This window comes from Schistocerca gregaria, chromosome X (assembly GCF_023897955.1).
Source record: "Schistocerca gregaria isolate iqSchGreg1 chromosome X, iqSchGreg1.2, whole genome shotgun sequence".
Lineage (NCBI taxonomy): Eukaryota > Metazoa > Arthropoda > Insecta > Orthoptera > Acrididae > Schistocerca > Schistocerca gregaria.
Window position 1 is genome coordinate 38,046,560 of NC_064931.1, and position 25,046 is coordinate 38,071,605.

The 25,046-nt window shown below is 40.8% G+C and overlaps 1 protein-coding gene across 2 annotated transcripts in view; it reads right to left on the bottom strand.

The window, feature by feature from the left end:
* The window catches only part of LOC126297658 (SET and MYND domain-containing protein 4-like), a 132,810-nt gene extending 113,353 nt beyond the window's left edge, over nt 1-19,457 (bottom strand). The window contains exons 1-3 of one of the 2 annotated variants that reach the window (XM_049988741.1): nt 18,755-19,457; nt 18,533-18,677; nt 18,284-18,459 (exon numbers count right to left, since the gene is read on the bottom strand). In XM_049988741.1, coding sequence (XP_049844698.1) covers nt 18,284-18,459; nt 18,533-18,677; nt 18,755-19,055 — 622 coding nt within the window. In that variant the 5' untranslated portion in view covers nt 19,056-19,457. The remainder of the gene's footprint in view (nt 1-18,283; nt 18,460-18,532; nt 18,678-18,754) is intronic. The other variant, XM_049988742.1, reaches the window with a different exon arrangement.
* Between the last annotated feature and the right edge of the window lie 5,589 nt (nt 19,458-25,046).

Below are 25,046 nucleotides of genomic sequence, written 5' to 3' on the forward strand. Positions count from 1 at the left end.
TTTCACTGTACCGACCTAGAAAATCACCCCATCGTCATGCTGAAAATGTATGTGGTGCGATGACTTCTTCATCCAAGAAAAAAGATGATGTCACCAAATGCCACATCAGGGGAGTACAGGGAGTAAGGCATAATCTGATAGGCCAGAGTAGCAGCATGTGTGACTGTGTGTTGTGCAGAATGAGCTAGGGAGCTGTCCTGGAGCAAAAACATCCCCTAGACAGTTACCTGTGATACTTCCTCATGACAGCCTCCTGTAACTGTGTCACTTTGATAGAATGCGCCTGTGGCAGCTTGCCCCCTTATGGGCATGATCTGTCAGTACCCCACTACAGCATCCCAAAAAACGCTCGGCACAACCTTGCCTGATGATGGTTGGGTTTTTGCCTTTTTCAGCAGTGGTGAATACCTATATTTTTAAATCTCGCTTTGCCTCTTCTCATGGTCATAGTGGTACAAACAACATTTATCCACAGCGTTGAAGTGGTTACCTGGATTGCCCTGGCATGGCTACAACACTTCCACTGCTGTCTCAGTTCGGCATACTTGTTAAGTGGCTGTGAGCAGTCGTAGAACGCAACAGAACCTTCGCATTGAACCTTCATCACGTCCAAAATGTCATGCAAGATTTTGAAAACTGATGTTCATTTTTTCCACTATCGACTTGATTGTGATGTGCCAGTCTTCAACCACTAGCGTCTCTAAATTCCATGTTCTTCGCAGATAAATGGTCTGTCACTCTGTTCTTTGTCATTAGGGCTTGACTGATGACAAGGGAATGACAGCACCAGCACCACCTAGTCACTGTGTCATATAATGGTGCAATGTTGTCATACACTTCACCAATTCAGCACTGATCATTGCGGAGTCGATTTGAATTACTGCACGATACTTTATACATGGGGTGTGCCATTTTGTTTTGTTCATCTACCAGTGTGCTACATTATTGTGGCATGGTGTTTTCAATGTTAACCAGGTCTGTAGATGTGTAGTTGCAAAGAAACAAACATTAATTGTATAACTTCATTTTTCAAGGTGACTATTAAAATTCTTTGAATAGCCCCTTGTATACTACAAGGCATTTTAGAGATGTGTTAGTTTTCATGAATGATGACAGCAGTTCAGGTATGTTTAAGAAAGATGACCATGGAAGGTGTTTCATTTTTGTATTAATGATTTTCAAAACTTCAAGTCAGACATACCAAATGGGAGAAAGGAAGATCAGGATCTAATGTACTACTTATGATTTGTTCAAGCACAGGTTGAGCAAGTGGTGATGGCAGGTCAAGGTCAGAACGTCGGTGAACCACCATCTCAGGGCGAGGTAAACTGAGGTGTGGTGAATGGGTGGCTACTAGATGGCCAATGAGACATCAGAGAAGCAGCACTGACAAACTATACATTTATTATTTAGCAGACATCAGTAGTCATGGCATGGTCCCAGGCAGCCAGCACCCTCACAGCACTGGCAGTACACAGCAGCTAAGGTAGGCACTGTCCAGCACATGACTCGTAGGTGCAGGCAGGTGGCAGAGAGGGAAGCAGCAGTGCAGCACTGATTACACTGTGGGGTTGTTGACCTCACAGACCCAGCACACTGCATCACTCACCGTGCCCAGTGGCCACTGGCAGCCTCGGAAGTAGGTGGCCAGAAAGTGCATGATCTCTATGTAGTCTGTGTGCAAAAGAAGCAGCCACTAGTAGCAGAGACTGCCCACATTAACAGCAGAAAGTTCACCCACACAATTGGGAGCATATGAGGAGCCACACAACCTCCCGTCATGAACCAGAGCCCACCAGTGGAACCAACAGTTGCAGATCACCAAATCCACAGCACTGAACTCTGCATGAACATGGCACTGTGACTATCAGCATCTAAGTTCATATTAACAGTACTGCCTTGAAATGTAAGTTAAGAAAGTCCACAGGAGAAAATGTGTAGAACCATTGAACTTTTAGATCAATAGATGCATAGACTGTGGACCATCACAGGTCCCTCATTATAGCTGGTTGTTGGAAGACAAAGATACCTCTGCCTGAAAAATTAGGAATATTTATAAGGGGACCAACCCATGCTTGTTTTGCTAGAGCACTGGTTCCTTCCACCCGGTTCATAAAAGAACCACAGCCTGGACATGAGGTAATCAGAGCACCCGAAATGTGGTCAAATCTTTCTGCTGTGTTGGTATTTTGGTGCCTCTGGCAGCCCAGACTGGCGACAATGTGAAATAACTGCCTCGGTGACTGGACAGCAGTCCTCTCTGCATCAACACGCAGTACTGCGTAACTTGCTCAGTTGGCTTGACTCGCTTCTGTGGTCCATTGCAACAGCCGAGGGAGATATTTTAATTTTCCCAGTCATACCAAGTGCTTTACTTTATGGTGCAACATGCCACCCTTATTTAGAAAACCCACCCCAGATTTTGCTACTGGTTCCTCCGAAACATCTGTTCTGTGGTAATCTGTCTCTTTTGTGAAGCCATAAGCTCATTTAAAGAGTGAAGAAAGTCTGGTTTAAAGGTGTCACTTAAAAAGGTTACGTTCTAGGTTGGCAACACACATAGCAACTTCTCCGGCCACTAAAACAGCTGTGTCAGTTTTATGATATTCGTTCCAGCGATAGTAGCTGGGCAACGAAACATGGCACCTGCTGTGTCACAGACTGTATGGTTGATCAGTATTCCACTATCCTGTAACCCTAATCTCGTCATTCCCTTCCTTGTTCATAACCTCTGGAGAAAATACAGAAGAAACACAATGCATGAGCAGTTTCTGGAAATAAGTGTGTGGTGTCAGCAATTCTCTCTGACATTCGGCTCCTACTGACTTACCCCAAAATAACTGCACTTTACATGTCCATGCACTAGACTCAACCAGCTTAGTTTGACAGATTGTAATGCTCTACTTCACTTCTGGCACAAGTATAGTAGTTCAGACGACATCAGTACACAAGTTTCCTTCCATTTTGAAAGTAGCAAAACTTCCTGTGTTTTCACCCACACAAATTTACCTGTATCTTTCCATTCCACTGTGTAGGGATGAATCATGGAGCACTCGTAATTTGCATCCGTACTTGCCACCGAGAACAGCTCCAATACATGAAATCTCACTCCATCTGTATTAATTTCAACTGTTGATGTAGAACAGAACAGTGATAAACTCTGCTCCGTTGGTTCCACTGTGTGTTGTAACTCTGTCGCCAATTTTTGCCGTACCTTCTGTAGACCAGCTAAGAACTGATATGTGGCAGCAACATAGGACTCAATTATCCATACACTGTGTGATGCACTGCCTCTTGCAATACTGTCACTTGCACCATTGTGTAACTCAAGCTGACCACCAGTGATCAAAGTACCTTGCTATGGCCATTCTTCCATCTAGTAAATTCAGTCACATCTGCACTTTATCCAAGTCCTCATTAATTGCCCCCAAAGCATTCTTCATTTATTGCATCAATTCTTCAGTCAGTTCTCACACTAACCTGGTTTTATTCAACACATCAAGTCTAAATTTGCTAACTGTATAGTATGCCATTCCACAGTTGCTCTACTAGCATCCACTCCTCCCTTCTACTATAGGTGTGTGCTGTTCAACAGGTCATCGTTATCTGCTGTACCGAACAGTGTTTTTAGCAAAATTCTAACCCCTGATACTCCCCCTGTATATCCATGGCCAGTCCCCCTTTCTCTGCTTCCTGACAATTCCACACGTTTCTTGCTCTTTCCATATCTAGTCCATCTCATGTGTTAAAGGTCAAACTGAACATTCACTCATGACTAGTTAACAAGTCGTCTGCTTGTCTGAAAAATAATACTTCTGCTTAGAGCTGCTTGTTCCATAGTGCATCCACTACTTCTCCACCAAACAGATGTAGAATCATCAGAATTCTAAAATCCATTCTAAGCATTCTTGGTGGTAATGCCACATAAGAGAAAGGAATTTGCACCATCCCCCCCCCCCCCCCCCCAACCTTTCAAAAAATGTGTTTACGTGATCTATTACACACACACTGCATCACCATATATTGTGCACTCTTTACAATACTCACCAATAACAAAACATACTCATAATATAATTCCAATGCATCAGCACACTACCTCACGCAAGTACTTTATAAATCCCATTACACTGCTATTTATTGAGGTATGTGTAAAGCATTCAGTCTATACCCTGCTGATCGATCTCTACTTTCTTCCTATCTTTCTTAGAATTAACGCTCTTTACTGGTAATGACTCCGGCACTTGCACCTCCATCAAATGACTTAACCATATATGCACAATGGAAGTCTTTGGTGGTAATTGCAACTTTAAATTCACAGGTGATGTCATTTCGACCGGACATGATCCTTGGTATCAAGTTAGGAATATGTTCATCTTACCCTTCGATGCATATAGATTCATCAGCAATTATGTACTGAGATAACTCACCAACATGTCACCCCACTTGATCCTGCCACTCAAGTGCCATCACATTTGCCTTCTTTACCTTCTCAAAACATCCCATAACATTTTTGCAAACCTCTTCACTGACTCCCCATTCTTCACGAGCTTGGGCTTATTTGCCCCAAAAGATGAGGGCATCTCTCCACCACATATTACCTTATGCGGTGAGAGTCCAACACTGCTATCTGCCTTAGAATTATACACTGACACAACATAAGGAAGGTAAATGTCTCAATCATCATAATGGCTGTTTACATAATAAATTAACATTTTGACAACCATTCAGTTCTTCCACTTGACTGAGGGTGGAAAGCACTAGTCCTGAGCTGCTTTGTAGTAAATACAACAATGGTTTGATCAGATCAGACATAAAATTAGTGCCCTGATCTGGAATTATCATGTTAGGAATGGGAAACCTTAGTAGGCAGCCATTTATCAAGGCCTGTGCTATCATACTTGCTTGTTGACTCAAGACTGCAACCATTGAAACATAATGTGAAAAATGGTCTACAAGTTTAACACACGTAACGGTTACCTGTCAGTGTTCGGCTGAATGGCCCTAGAATATCCGTCTCTACCATTACAGATGGTTTAGTTGCTTCCTGTAATCTCTGCAATACTACTCTTTGATGACCAAAATTGGCACATTGTGCGCACAGTATACAATTCCTGACACACTGCTTGACATCCTGCCTCTTCACCTTCCAGCAAAATTTCTTGGCTTCACGGCAATGAGTTGTCCTTCATCCTCAATGACTGGCTAACACGCGGTCATGTGCTTGCATAAACACTTCATCCTTCAAACCTGCAGCTACCAATACACATGGTCCATACTTCTTCATTCTAAACAACAGTCCCCATGCATAGTAAACTACACCTGTATTCTAGATACTTGGCAGTCAGTGTTAGCAGCCTGCAAGTCTTGCCACTCAGCAAGGCTTTTGCCAAGTGCTAGCATGAATCCAGTCTTCCTACTCAAGTCATCAGCATTGCTATGTTTCTTGCTGTGTTAGTGTACCACTTTGTCATCAAATAAACTCAGTTTCAAAGCACAATATGTTATTTTACCTAATAGTCCTCGTAATCACTCTAAGGAAGTATGGTCTGTTAAAACCTTAAATTTCCTCCTTTACAGACAACAAATAAAATATACAATGTCAGCTAAAATGCCGTTCTCTGTGACAGATTAGTTCTGGTGTTCCTTGCCATCTATATCCTGATTAAGAATATATCCAACAAAACCTGGAAGGAAGCTGGCACATTCTTAATACCAAACTTCATTCATCAATATTGACTGTGGCTCTATGGAATAGCAAATGCGGTTCTCGGCCAGTCTTATGGAATAATTTCCAATTGGTAACAACGACTCTGTAAATCCACCGTGGAGAAGCATTTACACTGATCTACGCTGCCTGAAGTCTCTGTTATGTTTGGTATAGGATATGTATGTTCTTGTGCTTGGGTATGAGTAACTGCAACACAACCTACACTACTTCATTCCATTCAAGGATCCACCAGTCACCTGTAGATTAATGAATTCCTCCATTACAGGTTGTAGGTGCCGAGAGATTCTGCATCACTTCTTGTACACTAGAGTGTTGTTATCTGTTGTACCCTATGTTGTTTACTGGTGTTGCTGAGTGTGCGCCACTAGAATTTAACAGATCGACAAACAGTACTAACAAAACTTCCATTGCCAACTTATCTCTTCCCCTCAAAGACTTTATCTTCGTGTATAATGTGTAATGCAGATGTGTTGACAGTTTGCTTGTGGGAAAGGTTTCCACTTGACCTACTCATATCATCCTTGTCTAGGATGTCCAAGATGGCAATCAATTAACCCTTTTTCAGACTAACTTCCTCAGAACCAAAATGATCAAAACTAATAAGAAAAGTGTTATCCTTGCCTCTTTCCTTTGCAAGTACCCCACTTATAAACACAAAAGAATGCAGCAAATGCAATTCAACACTGCATTAAAACAGTTCTTCAATATATCTCATTCAGTAGGTCAATACCCACATTTAGCCACAGTAGCTTTCTTGTTCCTCTCAGTAGATTACGATATGAATTGAACTTTGATGCACGTGTCTGCAATTTATTTGGTACCACCTTCACGACTGGTGAACCTTCCAACTTGCAGTCATTGTTCCCAGCTGAAACAATATTCCACTGAGTTCTATAGTAAGATCAGCTCTTGCATGTTGCTTATAACGCAAGTCTATATCCAAGAATGGACAGTACCTACACCAACATGTGGCAAAATTTCCAAACAACACAAACTGAGCAATGCTGACCCAATGACACCACATCATTTTCCCCTGCTCAACATAAACTATACTGTGGAGAGTTTACTCTCTTCGTACCTAGAGGCAGGACGTCTAGACTACCTACCAATGCATGATACCATAGACACTAAAAATCTATGTCCTTTTCCTGTCACTATACCCACCAAGAGGGACTCTGCCTCTGCATATGCTTTTGCAGTACACAGTTTTATCAGGAATACCATCTGGCGGTTGAGGAATTCCCACTTTTTTAACAAACGATTATCATAATGCCAACCATTTTGCTTCCTACTGCAACAGTCAAGCACTTGATGTCTCACTACCCTGCATTCATAAAACTGCAGTTAACAGCACAGTTTCCTTATGTGGCCCATATGTCCACACCTGTAGCACTTCACTTCATGAAGGGAGAAAAACGTTATGTTTATCTTGTCCACAATTTACAATGTCGACCTCCTCAAGCTGCGCAGCAACCGTAATAGTGGTGCCTATTTGGATTTTCCATTCCTACTTTCCTTGACATGTCACCTGGAAGCCCCACATCAAGCACCCTACACTTTGCCTCTTGAAGAATAAATCTGCTTCCACATTCTGTGTCAACTGGTGGTTCCATGTATCAATTTTTCTAATTCCTTACAAGAATGCCTCCACTACTGACTCCTTATTTTCTTGAAAAGATCCATTAAGTTGTTACCTGAAAAACCTCCTGCTATTTTGCTTGTGGTAATGTTGGTTAAGCCCCTTCTTAAGCTGCTCAAACACCCGTGCCTTATTTAATCCCTGATGAAACATGAAATAAGTTTTTTGCATTGCCAACCAATTGTAACTTAGCACTGTACAAGTGCTTCTCATCTGATCAATTAACCAACTTAGCAACAGTCTCTAAGTCACTAATAAACATGGACACATACTCAGACAATTTACCTAAGAAAGGAGTTACTAGAAGAGCTGCAACAGGATCCACAGAAAGGATAGGAACAGCAACTGACTTGGCTTGTCCACCTAAATTCATACTGCTTTGTTCCCCTTTCTATAATGCTGCAGCATTGGTGATGGCATTGGCAGAGGGTGCAGAGGCTGTGGTGAGACTTCCACCTCTATGCCTACATCCACAGGAACCACCCCTGGTGTTCTGTAGTGCAAGTTATACATGTACAGCTGTGGGACCAGCAAAGGCAGGCTAGTCAGGTCCAATTGTACCACCAACTACAGTGTAGTCAATAGGCATGAACAGAGTTAGTTGGTATTATGGCACTACAAAAACCTAACAGTGTCAATTGTTGTAAGGCGCTGCCCATGGCTGCACGCCGGTGTTCGCACATCTTTTGCCCCATATGAGAGTACCCCTGTTGCTGTGCCTGGTGGACAGCAGCCAGTATGCCGGATCCAAAGTTCCTGGGGCTAGGAGATGGAGGAGAGTACACAGCTGCTACCCATAGAGGGGCCTGCCAGGCCTAGACTAGAGTGGTTTCATACGTGCTCAAAAACATCATGAGCGCAGCTGTGGTGGCGGTGGTTCTCACCTCATTTAACATTTGCTGTTTAAACATCTGCTCCATATGCTCAACTTCACCACTGGAGAATGGGTGAAATGGCAGACTAAATAAGTGTATAATGATGTTGTGGAGAATTGTTTGAAAGCTGTTGCCATGAATTGGGGCCCACTGTCCAACACAATGGTTCGAGGGAACCCTCCAATGTCGAGGATCTGAAGAAATGCATTAATTGTGGCATCAGTTGTGCTGAAACATATGGGTAGTTACGAGAAAGTGTACATAACAATGAACCACACAGATACCATAAAGGAACCTGCAAAGTCCAAACAAATGGGGTCCCAGCAGAGATGGATGGTGGGTCAAGGGGTAAAAGATGGTGGCAGAGTGGAATGGTGCCAGATACAAGCAGAACAGCTGTAAACCATGGCCTCAAAGTCGTCCTTCAGCCCCAGCCAGTAGGTATATTGCCTCGCACAGGCTTTCATCTGAGAGATATCCCAATGTCCATGATGGCATAGCTGTAAAACTTGAGACCAAAGGGCAGTTGGGATGACAACATGGTATCTGTCTCAGCATCAAGCAGGAGACCAACGGTTATGATCAACAGATGGTACGAGAGGCGGGCCCTAACCCAGGGCTGAGATAAGCTTGCGGCGATTCATGAAACAGTAATGGGAAACCTTTCTAAGGTGTGACATCATTTTATGTCTATGTGGAAGCATGAGATTCCCAGTTGGTCAAAGGCTGAGTTTGGTCTCACACGTAGGTGAGACAGAGCAGTCACATCTGTGTTGTGCTGTGGGCTTGTATTTAATGGTATAATTGCACGAGCTGAAGAAAAGCACCCAACGCTGGAGTTATCGTGCCATCCACTCTGGAGGCTGGGAGCACTACACCGGTTTGTGGGCCATAATGAGTGTAAACTTCCTACCAAGTACATAAGCACGAAACTTATTAACTGTAAAGATAATTGGCAAAGGTTATTTAAAAAACAAAAAAACAAAAATCTGTGAGTTGTCCTTCATAACAGATATCAGTGTCTTTTACGCATACACAATTTGTTGCTCAGAACCGTCATTGCTCCTACGTACCAGCACTGCCATAGGGAGAGAGATACCGTATTTACTCAAATCTAAACCGCACCTTCTTTCCAATTTTTGTAATCCAAAAAACCGCTTGCGGCTTAGAATCGAGTGCAAAGTAAATGGAAGTTCTGAAAAAGGTTGGCAGGTGTCGCCACAACTAACTTCTACCATCGAATATATGTAGCGGTACACAGGCATGCTTTGCAGGCACAAAGATAAATACTGGTGCCAAAACCTCTGCGTCAGTAAATAAATTTTAAAAAATGTTGGAAGACAAGCTTTTTTTCTCCGCCCCGAGTTTCGACCACTGCATTTTCATACATTATCCAACAAAGTAAATACAAATTCCATATTTTTCATCTTCGAATGTAGCAGCATTTCAATGTACTACGAAAATCCGACTGGCAAGACTGTTTGGGATGTTTGTCAATATGGCCAACTCTATGTTCTGAATTTTTTCCTGCCTGTGAAAAGAGAGAGTTGTTAATAGGAACTTTTATGAATTGTGAATCACATGCAGTGTTCTCTTCACCATAAGAATAATACAAATATAAACATTTTGCCATGTATTCTTTCGTGTTTGCTGCTATATCATTTAAATCCTGTCTGCATAATAAACTACGAAACTAGAGTGAGACAACAGCAAACGCGGAAGAATATACATATCATGTCATGTTTATATTCGTATTATTCGTATGCCTAATAGTGGTACAGTCAGTAATGAAGCACGGCAATTGACTAGATTTTTAAATCTAAGAAGACTCTCATTTCTGTGCAGAATGTAATGTACTAAAGAGGCGCCTGCAAAGATTTTCAAACAGAGAAAAATTTTCGCTAAACTCTTGCTCAGAACAGCTTCTATCATACACAGGCTATTATTTGGTTCTTGTTGATCATTATCAAGGAAAGCAGCAGTGTAAGTATCAACAAATATCAGTCTCTTGCCATTGTTTCGCTAATGAGACAATTCCTCTCTTTTATTTTAATTGTAAGCGGGGTAGCGCGCAAAAAACAAGCCGTGCGGCGACAGGTCGTAAACCCTCATTATCAGAATGCGACAAAAAATGCATGACACAGTACAGTAAGGCATTTTCTGCTTAGAGTGATGTAAACACCTATAACAAAGAGAACGGCACTTATCAGATCAAAGAAAAATAAGCAATCAATTCAAACCAGACGAAGCACGTGAAAAAGGAAGAGTACTCATATAAATACGGACGGGGCGCCTGACGCATAGCTGTGGCTACCTGGTAAAGCTTAACTGCTAAGCTTACGATTCGAACCAAAGTACTATAGCTGTATTGTCATTCATTCGACCTAAATTGTGTCTCATATTACAATGGACCAACTTTGTTTCTATTTGGAGGTGTGGCCTACAATCTTTCTCTCCCCTTGAATGTCGAGTCTCAAATTTCAGGTGCAGCCTAGATTCGGGAAATTTATTTTCCCTTGATTTCGAGTCTCATTTTTCAGGTGCGGCTCAGATTCCAGTAAATGCGGTATGCAGCCAAAACCAGCGGATGTGATGGGGAAAAGGGCACAAGGCCAGGTACAAACTGCAGTAAACACTTCAGCTGTGTGAAACAGTGCTCAAAGGCAGCTGTCCACTTGTACTGAATGTCTTTCTTCTGTAACTGCTTTAGTGGGTGCATAATATGGGCCGTTTGTGGAAGGAACTTAGAATAATAATGCACCTTTCCCAAAAGGGCCTGCAGCTCCTGTAAGTCTCAGGGGCGGGGTAGAGTGTCAATAAAGGTGACATTGCAGACAGAGGGGTTCGATCCATTGCTTGTTTAGTAAGTGTACAAGGTATTCCACTTGCTCCTGAAAAACATGGCATTAGTGCAAGAGGCACTTGAGCCCTGCGTCATGCAATGTGGAAAATAGGGTGCAAAGGTTGTGCAGGTAGTTCTGGCATATAATGACCAAAGCAATTAAGTCATCAGTCATCAAGGTACTTAGTGCAAGTGAGGATGGACATGGTCAACTGTTCCAGGTGTCTAAGGAAGATTGCCAGAGTGGAAGAGATCTCAAATGGCAAGCACTTGTATTTGTACAAGCCGAAGTTAGTGTTGATGCTTTGTGACTCCTCACCCAGCAAGACCAGAAAACATGCATCAGCCATGTCTCTTTCAGATAAATATCATCCCCATCCAGCTTTGTGAGCAGGTCATCTGAACTTAGTATGGGGTTGTTTTCCACTTGTGTCTGGGCGCTGTCAATTTTAAGTCTCTGAATAGCCACAGGAAGCCTCCGAGTTTCTTGACCACTACAAGGTTGTGGCCCCAGTGCTGGTTTTAAACAGGTTCAATCACCCCATTGTTGTGAAGATGATCAAGTTCCTGCTCAACGGCCATCTGTAGGGGTACGGCAATGTGTCATGCCCAGCAGAAAAAGGGCACTGTCTCTGGTTCCAAGGACATATGAGCCTGGAAATCTTTGGCACACTCCAGGGCAGGTTCAGATATAGGGAAGTGACACAAAGATCATCATGTTCCTGGAAGAGAACCGTGTCAACAATTCAAGTAAGAGAAAACATGCAGACCAAAAATGTTTCCAGACGAGTGACTATTGACAACAAACAGCGTCATCAGCCAAGCAACCTTTTGAATTGACTGTCACTGTACGCAACCAATGTATGGGAGGGTGGGGCCAACTCAGGAGAACCCAGATGAGCATACAACTGAAGATCCACTAAGGAAAACGCAGCTCCCAAGTTCACCTGGAAACATACATTTTGATTCATAATTGTAAAGTCAATAAAGAACTTGAATGTGCAACAACTGCCCTGGGGAAGAACTGCCTGAAGCTCACACAACACATCTGGGAAACGAGGTCTAACAGTTCTGATGATTTATGGCAGACCACTCAAAAGATGCCCACAATGGGTGCAGTTGAATCATGAGGCATTTGTTCATGTAAGTGAAATCACAATGGTGAGTCAATCCTTACAAATCAAGTCACCCATGAGCTATATGACTGACCAGGTTGCTTGTGGTAATGATGAAATTTGAAGCACAATGCAACCACATGGAACCACAGCAAATAATATAAGGTCTACAATTTTGCTTCTGCTGTTTCTTCACTAAGTTCAAGACTTTACTGTGAAAAATGTTACGATTCAAAGTGCTGGCCATTGTTGGACACCACTTTCTCCAATCTTTCAGGCAGCATACAAATCCTGCATCGGAAGAACTTGGCATCTTTTGAAGAGAGCCATACATCAATCTAATTTTTCATTTGTACGTATAACCAAAAGTCAGCCAGACCATGTGCCACTGACTGAAAATATGGTAGTCAGTAGGAGCAATGTCTTGAGAATATGGTGGGTGGGGCAGGACTTCATTTCAACATTTCCAAGTACGTTTTGACAGGTTTTGCGACATGAGGTTGAGAAATGTTATGGCGCAAAATCCCCTTTTCACATATAACTGTACCGTGCCAGTCTTTGGCATCAAAATCACCATTCTTGAAGCACTGAAACAATTCTTTGCACATTCTTTCACTAACAGCTGCCCCACCATAGGTCTTACCCAACATTATATGAACCTCAGCTGCAGATTTCTACATGATGAAAACTGGGCTCATAAGCGAACATATTCAATCAAGAAAACTTTATGATGCAACAATCACAAATCGACTAATATTTTGATAGCACTATGTTTAAAACTGCCTAAGCTTATTGTAGTACACTTACAAACTACCATCTGCACCACCACTTGCCACTACTGCCATCTATTTGCAAAACTACAGAAGCAAAGTTGTATACCTAACAATTAGAAAGCAACAACAAGCCCATCTCTTCAAAAGTTAGTACAGCTAGGTTTAAGAAGGATGCAAACTTCTTCAGCAAGAAACACATCTCTGGGGAACCCCAAGAAAGGATCAGCAGCCACTGGAAAGCATGGTCACAGACACGAAAGACAATTAATTGCTTTTTCAGTCATTACAAATGTGTGTCCTAATCCTCATTGGCACCGTTAAAAGGCAGAAACAAGTGTACAACTGTTAGTCTTGGAAATGAGCACAGCCTATGTGGTGTGGGTCCCTGAACCTGCAGCTGATCCTTCCAAAGCTGAAAATCCCAATGTAAAAATGCAATTTTCTGCTGCTCTTGTTGTTGAGATTGCTATTGCAATTGCTGCTGCAGGAGCAGCTGTTGATGCTCCTGTTCTACAAGCCCCACAAGCTTTCTGCCCATGGGATACGTCTAATCTTTTACCCTGTTGCCAGTTATAGTGACCGTGAACAATTCAAAGGCCCACAGGAACTGGTTGACAGGCCTTGGGCCATCAACAGCGAGTCACCCAGTGTGAACAGGAGCACAGGCAATGAAGATGGTATGGCAGAATAACATGTCCAAAATAAACAATCCACGAGTGAGAACGAAAGGCTTAGCGAATCCTTAAACCAAAACAAGGATGTGTTGTGAGAACGATACAAGGGCGCGGTGAAATCACAACGGAAAATGGGAGCCATTGCTCCGCTTGATTTAAGCAGCACTGCAGCATTATTTGAGTGACAAGATGGGTGTCATTTTGCAGTTAGTGTTGTAGAGGTGATGTGAGGCCTAGCACTCCAGATGTAACAATGCTGTCTGGCAGCCGTCATCAAGTTAAATGCCTTCTGAGGGGCTTTTAAAATCACCAGGCCATGAACCAGAGGAATGTCATCTTGGCAGACAGTTTTGCACCCCACATTCGCCTAATCTTGCAACAGGTTCATAGATTTTTCTGGTACTGGACCAGACGATATTCCATTATGTCACAAAAATTTCCAATCACGCCACGCCCATAATCTGGCTGACCAAATGGGAGAGTTGAGAGAAAGCATGTATACAAATGGGTGCATAGGCCCCAACCCTTTCCATTGTTGGACCATTACCACATGGGCTATATAATGTTTTCACTGTATCCACAGATTTTCAGCGTTAATAAACACTGGAGTCACTGAGTCTTGTAGACTACATTTCCTCCACAGCATGCCTGGAGTTGGTTCTGTATACTGTTGCACTGACAACTGACACACTGACAACTGCCACTCTCCTCTTTCCTGGTTACTGCTGCACTACCCTGCTATGCAATGGTTTTGACGAGGTTCAGCACAGTAAAACTCAAAAGTAAATCTCATGCAAGGATTTAGATAACTACGGTTGTTTTCAAAAAATTGAAGTCAATGATTAGGGTGCAGAAACCATCCTAGAAAGTGGAACTGTTAGAAGACAAATTATAAGAAAATTTTATTTATACATATCAGTTCTGCAAGCAAATTAGTTTCTGAGGAGACAAAGAATTAATGATTTCGATCAGTTGGAGATATATTTGAGGAGGAAGCCCTTGCTAACTCGTATGATGGTCAAGAGGCACAACCCTTGAAATCACATTACAAGACACTGCATTACATCACTGTGCACATAGCATCAAACAGCACTTTTTGTATTTTGATCAGTCTCTGGCAACAGAATGGAAGCTGACCTTTCTCTCTCATAGATAAACTGGGTCAACGGAGGCATCCATCCCACCCGTCAGCTTTAACCCGTGACATATGGGTGTTGTGTTGTGTGACATCATGACGGCATGGAGTTTAGTTTATGAGTGTGCTGTGTTTGTAGATGATGTCCTGTTGCGGTTGGTGGAGTCCTCTGGTGGTGTGCGTATGGTCCACGTCTTATGTGGTGTATTGGGTTCATTTGGGTACCAGTGCTGGAAGTGTGCATTTACCACTCATGACTTAATAGAAGAACAGAAATTAGTTTCAGTGAGCTAAGAATTAAGTTTCCGCTGTGTTTATCTTATTACGGTGTAATGTGATGTTATTGGTTTGCTGTTTGCCGCGCACTAAGTCATTTAATTCAATCTGTGGCTTCTTTTGTTGGGTATAGATATGACTTATAAGTTTAATAGTGCGCGTCTGAGGGCTGAAATCGGGGACGACATGTTGTCCGTCATTAATTTCCTGCAACTTTTTGGGTTTGTGATGGAGATAGTGAAATGTGGCATATGCAAGCAGAATGTGCAAGTTGGGGGTTGATGTGTAGCGCCAGAACTTTTTTATGGTAAGTAGTCATTTTTTTGGGTCTATTGTTTACATGTTATGATGTTCGGTGGGGGTTTTTATGTGTTGTTGGGTAGGTGTTATTTACTGCATGTGTTTGTGGTTGACGTTTTGGTATCGGCACTTGTGGTTGATTTATGTATCTTAGGGGAAGCACTCGACTTCAATTTTTTTTGGTATTTTGGTATTTGAGCTGTATAAGTCATGGGAAGTGACATATTCCATGTGTCATTGTAGCTGTGTGTGAGTCGGTATCATAAGCTGCTGTTGACCTATATAGGTCAAAGGAAGAGTCCGATTCTAATTTTTATTGTTTTGTTGGTTTTGTGGTATCAATAGTTGTGGTGTGGTTATAAGTTTTGCAGTAGTTAGTTTTTATCTTGTGGTATTGACAGTTTTTTGAGCTATGTAGCTCAAGGGAAGTGACGAATTCCTGTCGATATTGTAAGTGTAGCGGAGTGAAATGTTCTTGTGTTGTTTTTATTTTTGTTCACATTTGTTGGCATGTGTATGTAGTGACAACGTCTTCACCATTTTGTATACAGTACACTGGAAATACGTGTTTCTGTCGTATTTATGACGTCATAGGTCAAAGCAGATGGGTCGAATCAGATGCTCCCCTAATGTCAACAAGTATGAGGAGGAGAAGGGACAAAAGTCTCAAAGTAAGTCCCTCTTCAGTGCCAGCAAATTCGCCTGGGTATAACTACCACCCAGACTGAAGTTAAATGACTTGTGTCCAGTCTCCCTCACATACTGAATGAAATAAAATTACAAATGACTTAGTTCGAATCAATACTCATTACAGTGGTGACAAATCATGGTGGTGATTTTGTAGTTGTCAACACTGAGTAGTAACATAAATACTGGTCCCAGAAGTAAACAACAGCATTGTAGCACGAGTTACTTTACATCCTTTTTTAGACAAGTTCTCAAAAATTACTGGCCTGCAGTTTTATAACAAATGAAAGTAAGAGAATACAGCCTACTGTAGAACTCATGGTAATAAATAAATGATCTGTCAAAGAAAATACATAACACTTTCTGCTAAAGATGCATCAAAGAATCGAGAATATGGGGGGGGGGGGGAATTCATTAAGAAATACAACACATTTATTTTCTCTGCCTATTTTGGTTAAAAAAATGCAATAATTTTGTTTGCAAGATTCTTTAACATTCCAGCATAATCTCATATTTCTAGAAACTCCCTTAGATAGCAGCACTAAGTTTTCAAAAAAGCACCTGTAACTGATGTGTGTTCCAAGCAAAGAATAAATATTGAACTTCTTTTGACCAAATACCAGATCAACGCATGTATTTACAGGCTTTTACAGAATGTCTACAGACACCAGGCAGTGATAAAAGCATCATAAGTTACCAGGCAAAGCACCTGTCGTCAACACAACAAAGAGAAGGAACCGTGTCTGATCTCCCACTAACAATCCAGATGCACACAGTTGTGATGCCTGCAACATTGTAACTGTCAGACACTGTTATTGTAGGTGACCGATGAAAAACAAACAAACAACTCAGTGTTCAACTTCACATGTCTGCTGGTAGTTGTGACACACCTATCCACCAGCTAGCATATGCAAAAGTTTGTGTATGTTGGGTTCAAATTCAAATGGCTCTAAGCACTATGGGACTTAACATCCGAGGTCATCAGTCCCCTAGACTTAGAACTACTTAAACCTAACTAACCTAAGGACACCACACACAACCATGCCCAAGGCAGGATTTGAACCTGCAACCGTAGCAGCAGAGCGGTTCCAGACTGAAGTGACTAGAACCGCTCAGCCACAGCGGCCGGCCATGTTGGGTTCCTTGAACCCTAATTGAAAGGCACAAAGAGGAAAGTACAAACATCTGTACCAAATTGCTTGTTTGTCACAGGCGATGAAACATGAAGCCTGAAACAAAGGGGCTATCCATGTAGTGGCATCACATGTCTCCTTCGGAGATGTACCCTCAGCTCGTAAAATCATAGCTACAGGCCTTATTCTGTTAGATGTCTTCCCTCATGGTCAATCAACTAACTTCACAATCTATTGTCAGACCCTTAGTTAATGGAAGAAACAATTATACAGCATGTTTGTGACCACAAAAATGTCAACTTATTTCTCCCTCCCCGTAACACAAGGCCACATACTAGTCTCTGCACCCGAGAGAAGACCACGAATATTGATGGACTCTTCTTCCTCAGCCGCCCAACACCCTCACCTCGCACCTTCTATTTCCATCTCTTTGCCCCATGAACGATGGACTCCACATGAGTAACTACAACAATGCTGGGAAGTTATTGATGCAACAAGAACTTGGAAGATTAAAAGTGAATGCTAGACCGGATTCTGAGACCAGAAACTTGCCTTCCATGAGCAATGCTCTTACCAACCACACTAATACTAAGACGTTTGGATGATAGGAAACAACTGATTTAAAAAATAATAATAATAATAATAATAATAATTAGAGCCAAAATTTCAATAACAATCCTCTTCAAGATGTGGGAGGAGTCTTCTACAAATTGGTATGTGTACCACATGGTAGCTTATATTCAATAAGATATCAGTTTCAAAGCTATTACTTGCTAGAAAAACATACGGAAATGAACCTATATGACAGCTGAAAACAGTGTGTCTAAACAAGATTTAAACATAGATCTCTGCATTCACAGCCAAGGTCATCACTACATGGACTGCATGTACTAATAGCAAATTTGTAAGTCGCATAATATGAAGAAATGCAAGAGTGGTTATACCATGTCTATGAGTCCTGTGATATGGACTGTGCATGGATAAGAGAAATTAGCAAGTACTGCAATCACAATATTCAACTTCTTTACACAATACTTTACAGTAATCTAAGTTCTGTAATATAGGCATGACAGATGTACTTTAGTAAAATTTAACTTGAAACTTACTACCACTCCGGGAGTCTTTTTGTGAAGCCAAACGGCGAAGAGTTTTATGAATTTCATTTTTCATTTCCTTCTTCCTTGCCGGGGCTAAGCTTGCATAATTTATTGACTTAATCGTTTCTCTAAACACTTCTTCTGCTGACCTGAATTGACCAGTTGCTTCATAACTTCGAGCCATCCTGTAAAGACCAATTACAATCACTCCTTGCACCAGATGGCTCCTGCACCCATTGTTAAGTCAGCGACTATTACCTTTCCTTCACTTTGTACTCCAGTTCCTTTGGGTAAGGCAACTTCAGTACATTTTCTATGACATCCACTGTTTCAGTGTAGCGTCCCAGTCTGTATAATGCTGCCGACTGATTCGCTGCAGTAACGGCTAAAAGTTGCTGGTTTCCTAATGGTAACAATAAATAGAAAAGTTTCCATGGTCCCTTCTACATGAACAATTAAAACAAATCAAGGCAAATTTACCTTCTGTTAAAGGAATCGTCATGATACTTCTTTTGTAGAGCTGCAAAGCGCCTTCATAGTTTCCCTTTATGAAATCAGTGTTACCTGCCTCTTTCAGTTTCTCTGCGATACTCTCATCTTTCTTTTTGAAAGAAGTCGGTATAACAAATTCACTCACTATTTGAGAATTGAAAACAAATTTTATTTTCCCCACATTATCCAGTGACTGAAACTGATGTTTGTCTTCGTCACTAATGGACGCCAGAAATTCATACTGGAAAGGTTTGAAATATCCTCCTTCAAAAACTACGTTCCTGAGCATTTCTTATACCCTTTATTTTATAAATACTATTTTTAACCACTTCAGTTCAGAAAGCACGCACGCCTGGAATCCACAGTTGTGAAATGAAGCCTCTACAGATATAAGCTACCTACTATAGAAATTTTATTGTTGTTATCCACAACAATAGTATTGTTAACTGCACCGCAACCCACTGTTGGAACTGCTATTGCTTATTCCCACAGAACAGAACTACTGGCTTACAACTAAACAAAGTCTGAGTGACCAAACGATACAGATATCTCACTTTACATTCACCCTGGCAACCGTATCCTTTCACAGGTATACAATCGAAACGGGGCAAGAGAATTACCACTATGTTAGACTGTGAGAAATACACCTTGATGACAGTCGATTCACACTTGCCGGAAGACATTCCATAACGCAGCTTACAGTGCGGTATTAACACAGGCTGTCCACGGAACAGAATGGGGAGGGGCTGACTCAAAATAGTGAATAAAATTAAAATAGAAGCTGTGCACTACTGCCTTACCCAGAGTTAAAAAACGTGTTTCTGTTCGCAACATTTTTTCACTGAAGTCTGCAACATGTTGGCTATAATGTTCGTTGTTCGCATCCCCGTCTACACTAGCGACAAACATTTCTAAATACGTATGCGCATCGTCTGCTTAGTTGAACTGGCAGAAAGCATTTGACGTTGTGTATTCGCATCAGAAGTTACGCTATGGCGGGTGACGAGGAAGGTTAATTATATTTGGCACTGCATTAATTACATTCGATTGAATAACCTGGTGTAGAAACTGACGTATTCGTTGCCGGTTGACTAAAACATTCTGTACCATAGTATAGATTGTGGGGATGACATGCAGTGTGACCTGTGTTTGGAAGGCGGTTTTTTTTTGGTAATGTTACTAGGATATCTAATGAATATTATAGGGCTAGACACAATTTTCAAAAAAAATCAATTCCTGTGAAGCAAAGACTTGCTGTTAAGCCAGGTTCACACAGGCAACAAAAGTAAAGCCACTGCTAATGGCAAACTGCAGTTGCTTTGTAGTTTCATGTGTGAACTCCTAGTTTTCGGTGGCGCCATTTAAGAAGCGCAACTTTTGTCACGCCACAAAAAGTTGAACTTGGTTCTGCTTAGTTGCGCCATTTTGCCTTCTCCACAATTGAATAACGTCATTCGATTGCTACCTCGCGGCTGGATTCAAACCTTTCTATGTGTATTCTTTCACAGATAGTGCTTTTGTTTGTGCGTTTGCTATTAATATGTCGAAAAACCGGTCAACAGCGACAATTATGAGATTCTTGGAGGTGTATCAAGAACGAGAATGCCTTTGGAACCACAAAAGCGAATCATACAAAGACAGAAATTTGACAGATGCTGCATTAATTGAAATAGTAAAATATATATAAATTACATAATGGGTAAACAATTATTAGAACTATGATTGAAGGACAGTTCGTTTGTACTTTCATGTATGATTAGCTCATTCCATAAATAATGAAAGCTAGGGATCTGTAGTTCATAAAGAGATCTAAATACTGAGAGTATATTTAGACACTGTTAATTACTGCATATTTCCAACACTGCAGTTGAAGCTCTGGCTAGTGAATCTGTGAAATATCTAAAGCAATGTTTCTGTGGGCTAGTTGCAAAAATATTTCAGCTACACATGATATGTAAGACAAAATACTGAAATGGTATATACTGCTACTTAACGAGTGCAGAAAATTTAAATTATATGGAAAATCAATTTACTTTCACTTTTGAGAACAGCAAAAGGGGCTATGTTTTATCACTTACCTTCAAATGAGACTTAAAGGCATCGTAAATAGCATCCAGCACATCGCACAAGAATACTGAAATGGTTTTTTTCGGGACACGGTAGGTGTACTAGACAGATGACATGGAATCACCGCTTGCCAAATATCGGAGAGTTACTTGAAGTTTCACACGAGTAGGGATTGTATCTCTCATGTGTGTATCTGATCTTTGAACAGAGCTTGATACACAGCTGAGAAAGTACTCGAAATTCGTCTTCGACATCCGAAAATGGTTTACGAATGAATTTTCATATTCGAATGTTAATTCTTTTATGAGCGTATTTGTTGCTCCCACATAATTGGTGCGCGATATCCACTTACGGAGCCATTTGCGTTTCCGTTTCTTTGTTGTTAACTCTTCGCACAGTTCTAATGCCACAATTTGCGCTACAACATTAACGCAGGCCCGAATCATTTCAGCTGAGACAGGTTACGCCATTTTGCAAACTGCGCAATTACGAAGAATTTGTGGTGTCCTGTGTGAACAGTAGCTCACATCGCCACTCTAGAATGACTTGACTTGTGGCGATACTTTCTTTGAGTGTGTGAACCCGGATTTACATTTCGTTTTTTGACAAGAGAGATTCCTATTAAAGCCATGCATAATTATTCCACCTTTCAAAGGAAATAGTTTGTAAACTTTGGTTGAAGTATTAGGTAAAGCTAATTCAATTATTTTAAGAGAACTGATAAATATATTTAATTGATCATAGATTTATTTTTACATCTATAATAACATTATTCCAAATCGTCACCATCAGCACTTTCAATAAATATATCTTATACTCTAATATCATCTGCAACCTGTAAACAATTGAAATCAAACTACTTTGATCGATATAAGGAATCTTTAACACTTCTAGATTTCTCGTTTTCTTCAGTTTTTCGTTTTTCACGTCTATACTGAGATATGAGAACATCAAATTTTTATCCAAGTCAGAATTACTGGTGCCAAGCGACACAGAGATTGTCTGTAGAGAGTCGTGCTTCAATTTAGTATTTTTGTACTGGCACTTCGTTCATTCCAGAAGCACTTCTCTGCTTTGAAGAATGTGATAAGTTCATACATTTTGTTTCTTGTATCTCCATTTTCGAAAAGGAACGCAGAATGAAACCCAAGACAACACGCAATACTACACAAAGTTGGACAGAACATAAACAAACATTAGTGTTATGTAGCGGCCTTGAGTGATAGCAGACCAGAAAATGTATCCCATTGTATGATACATGTGCGGTGCATCTTCTGTTTGGCATGTACAACAGAAAAGACATCACTGTTTTTGATACAGCGGCCAGAAATATCAATATTTGGAGGATGATGCAGACAACAGCCGTAATAGGGCTTTGAAATAATTCAGTGTCGAAAAGTAGAAAATTTAGGCTGAACTGCATTTCCTAGTGTATGTGAGTGGTTGCCTTAACCACATCAGATACCCGAGAATACTTTCTATTGTACCCAAATCCTCAAACTATAACACACTTCGAAGTACCATCTCTGTCCGTTTGCCTCTTTTGGATCCTGTTATGCATCTGCACTGAGGATCTCATTGCAGTCAAACTTACAGATACACTATTGTATGAGATGTTTCCTCTGTTGGGTATGTAGAGGGGTCAAAATAACGCAATACATATATTTCGTTTTTGCCCAATATCACTCATATGAGGTAAAACACACTCCAAAAGGTAAGTCGACATATTAGGATAACAGGAAATACCTTCGAAACCACGATATCTAAGGAAATGTGTTTCATATAAAACTTTAAATGTAATTAACATTCTTGGAAACTGTATAATGATCTTCTATAATAAATGTTTTTTTTAAATAGCCCACCACCACTAACTAATTTTGAAAATGGAAACTTAAAAAAGAAAATGGAATTTTTGAAAAATGAAAACTCAAAATAGGAGTTTCCTGTTACAAAAGGACTATGCCAGGGTCGTTCTATAGCACCGACACTATTTAAAATCTATGTGGAAGAATAACTTGAAGACTGAAGGAATAGATTTGGAGACATGGGAACCCCTGTGGAGGATGAAATATTGTACACACTTCTCTTTCCTAATGACCAGGTCATCACAGCAGGAGACCGGGATGACTCTCAGTACATGATTCGGAAGTTAGAAGAGAGGCATGAAAGATAGAGCCTCACAATAAGCATAAGAAAAACCGAATATCTTAAAGTTGGCGTCAGTACCATAGAGGATCTGGAGATTGTAGCTAGTAAGATTTTAAGTATCTGAGAGTTATGATGTCATCAAATGGAAAAAGTGAAATGGAGAAATAATAAAATAGGGCAGAGCAGGAGGACCACATGACAACAGCACTCAGTAATTCAGAATAACAAAATAACAAAAAGGAAAAACAGGTGATATATCGTTCAGTAGCTGAAAACATCGCTATGTATGGAGCAAAAACGTGGATATAAACAAATTTCAGAGAAATAAGTTGCTTACTCAAGAGATGGACTTTCAGAGACAAAGTTGTGGCGTCTCCAAGCTGGATCTTGTACAAAATACCAATGTGAGAGGGTCAATGGGTGTAAACAAATCAGTAGTAGACACCATAGAGATCGAAAATCTAAACTGTCATGGACATTTGGAAAGGATGGAAGGTAGCTAATGGCCAGCAGAAAGAAGGAGGCAAGGATGACCTAGGAAGAGCTGGCGTCGAGAGGTCAAAGACATGATAGCAGCATATGGTCTACAAGAAGCAGACTAGCAGGATCAAAGTAGAAATTGGGAAGAAAGAAGCAATGCCAGCGATAGAATACTCACAAAATGATCATGATGGAAGCTCTTATTACAACATAAATTATAGAAGCTTTCAGGCTGAAACACCCTGCTAAACCTGCAGGACAGAACAGGAAGTTTAAACTGTGGAAAGGGGCCAAAATAAGGGGCTGTCAGCTACACTCGAACATACAACATTATTATTTGATCAAACATTACAGGAGCCCAAAAAAAATTTTATACAGCTTTAAACCTTGGGAATTAATTATTGGCTGAAAGCCACTTTAATTTTAAAATGGCTGAAGGCCAATAACTTAAAACGCAAGCAAAATCAGAAATTTAAAAGGCTAGCCTTATCTGATATTTTCAGAGCAAACAATTTGAATTCAAACTCGGCTGAAAGCCCAACACTTAAGGCTAAACAACATTAAATTTAAAAAAGGCCTTATGTAAAACAGTTCTTAATTAGGCAAAACCCAACCAAACAGGAATTTAAAAGGCAAAGTCTTATCTTAAAACAGTTCTTTAGTTAGGTTGAAGGCCCAAAGAATCAGATACTTCAAGAGCAAACAAGTTAAATTCAAATCAGCTGAAGGATTAACACTTAAAACTTCATAGCATTATTTTTTAATACCAAAGGCCTTACATGAAACAGTTCTTTAATGTAGGCTGAAGTCATTAAGAGCAAAACTACTCAAACTCAAAATCAGCTGAAGACCTGACACTTAAAATTCAACAATATTAAAATTTTTAAAATGCCAAAGGGCTTACATGAAGCAGTTCTTTGAACTAGGCTGAAGGCCTTAAGAGCAAAACAACTCAAACTCAAAATCGACTAAAGGCCCAACACTTAAAATTCAACAACTTTAAAACCTTTAAAATGCCAAAGGTCTTATTGTAAAACAGTTCTTTAAATTAGGCTGCAGGCCTAAGGAATCTTACGTCTTAAGGGCAAAACAATCTTCACTTTTTACAAAAAATGGCTAGAAGCCATACAAGTACAAACAACAAGAACGAATTTAAAAAGGGGAGTACACCCAAGTACACTCATATGCTCGAGGGTTAGCCTGAAATCGAAACTCTAATGCTCGCTTAGGTGAGACAGGCAGCCAGGCCAACCATTCACGATCCGACGACAACCCAACCGACCAATAGTCAACGGACCCACTGACAAGAGAACTTCCACTTCACTCGACCAGGGCACAATAGGGAGTTCAATGGAACAATGTAGAAGATATTGGCGCCCACAACCAATAATACATGGAGCTGTCAAACTACACACCTTTTTGGACAGCAACAACACGATGAGGAAACAACACTGCCTGAAATTTACGTCAACGACCAGGACAGGTAACCGGAATGTTAATGGCCACAAGGCAGAAGATTCCGCTGCTGCACTTCAGTTCAAATAACCAGATACAGTGAAACTCCACTGGAGGGTCTCTAGAATTT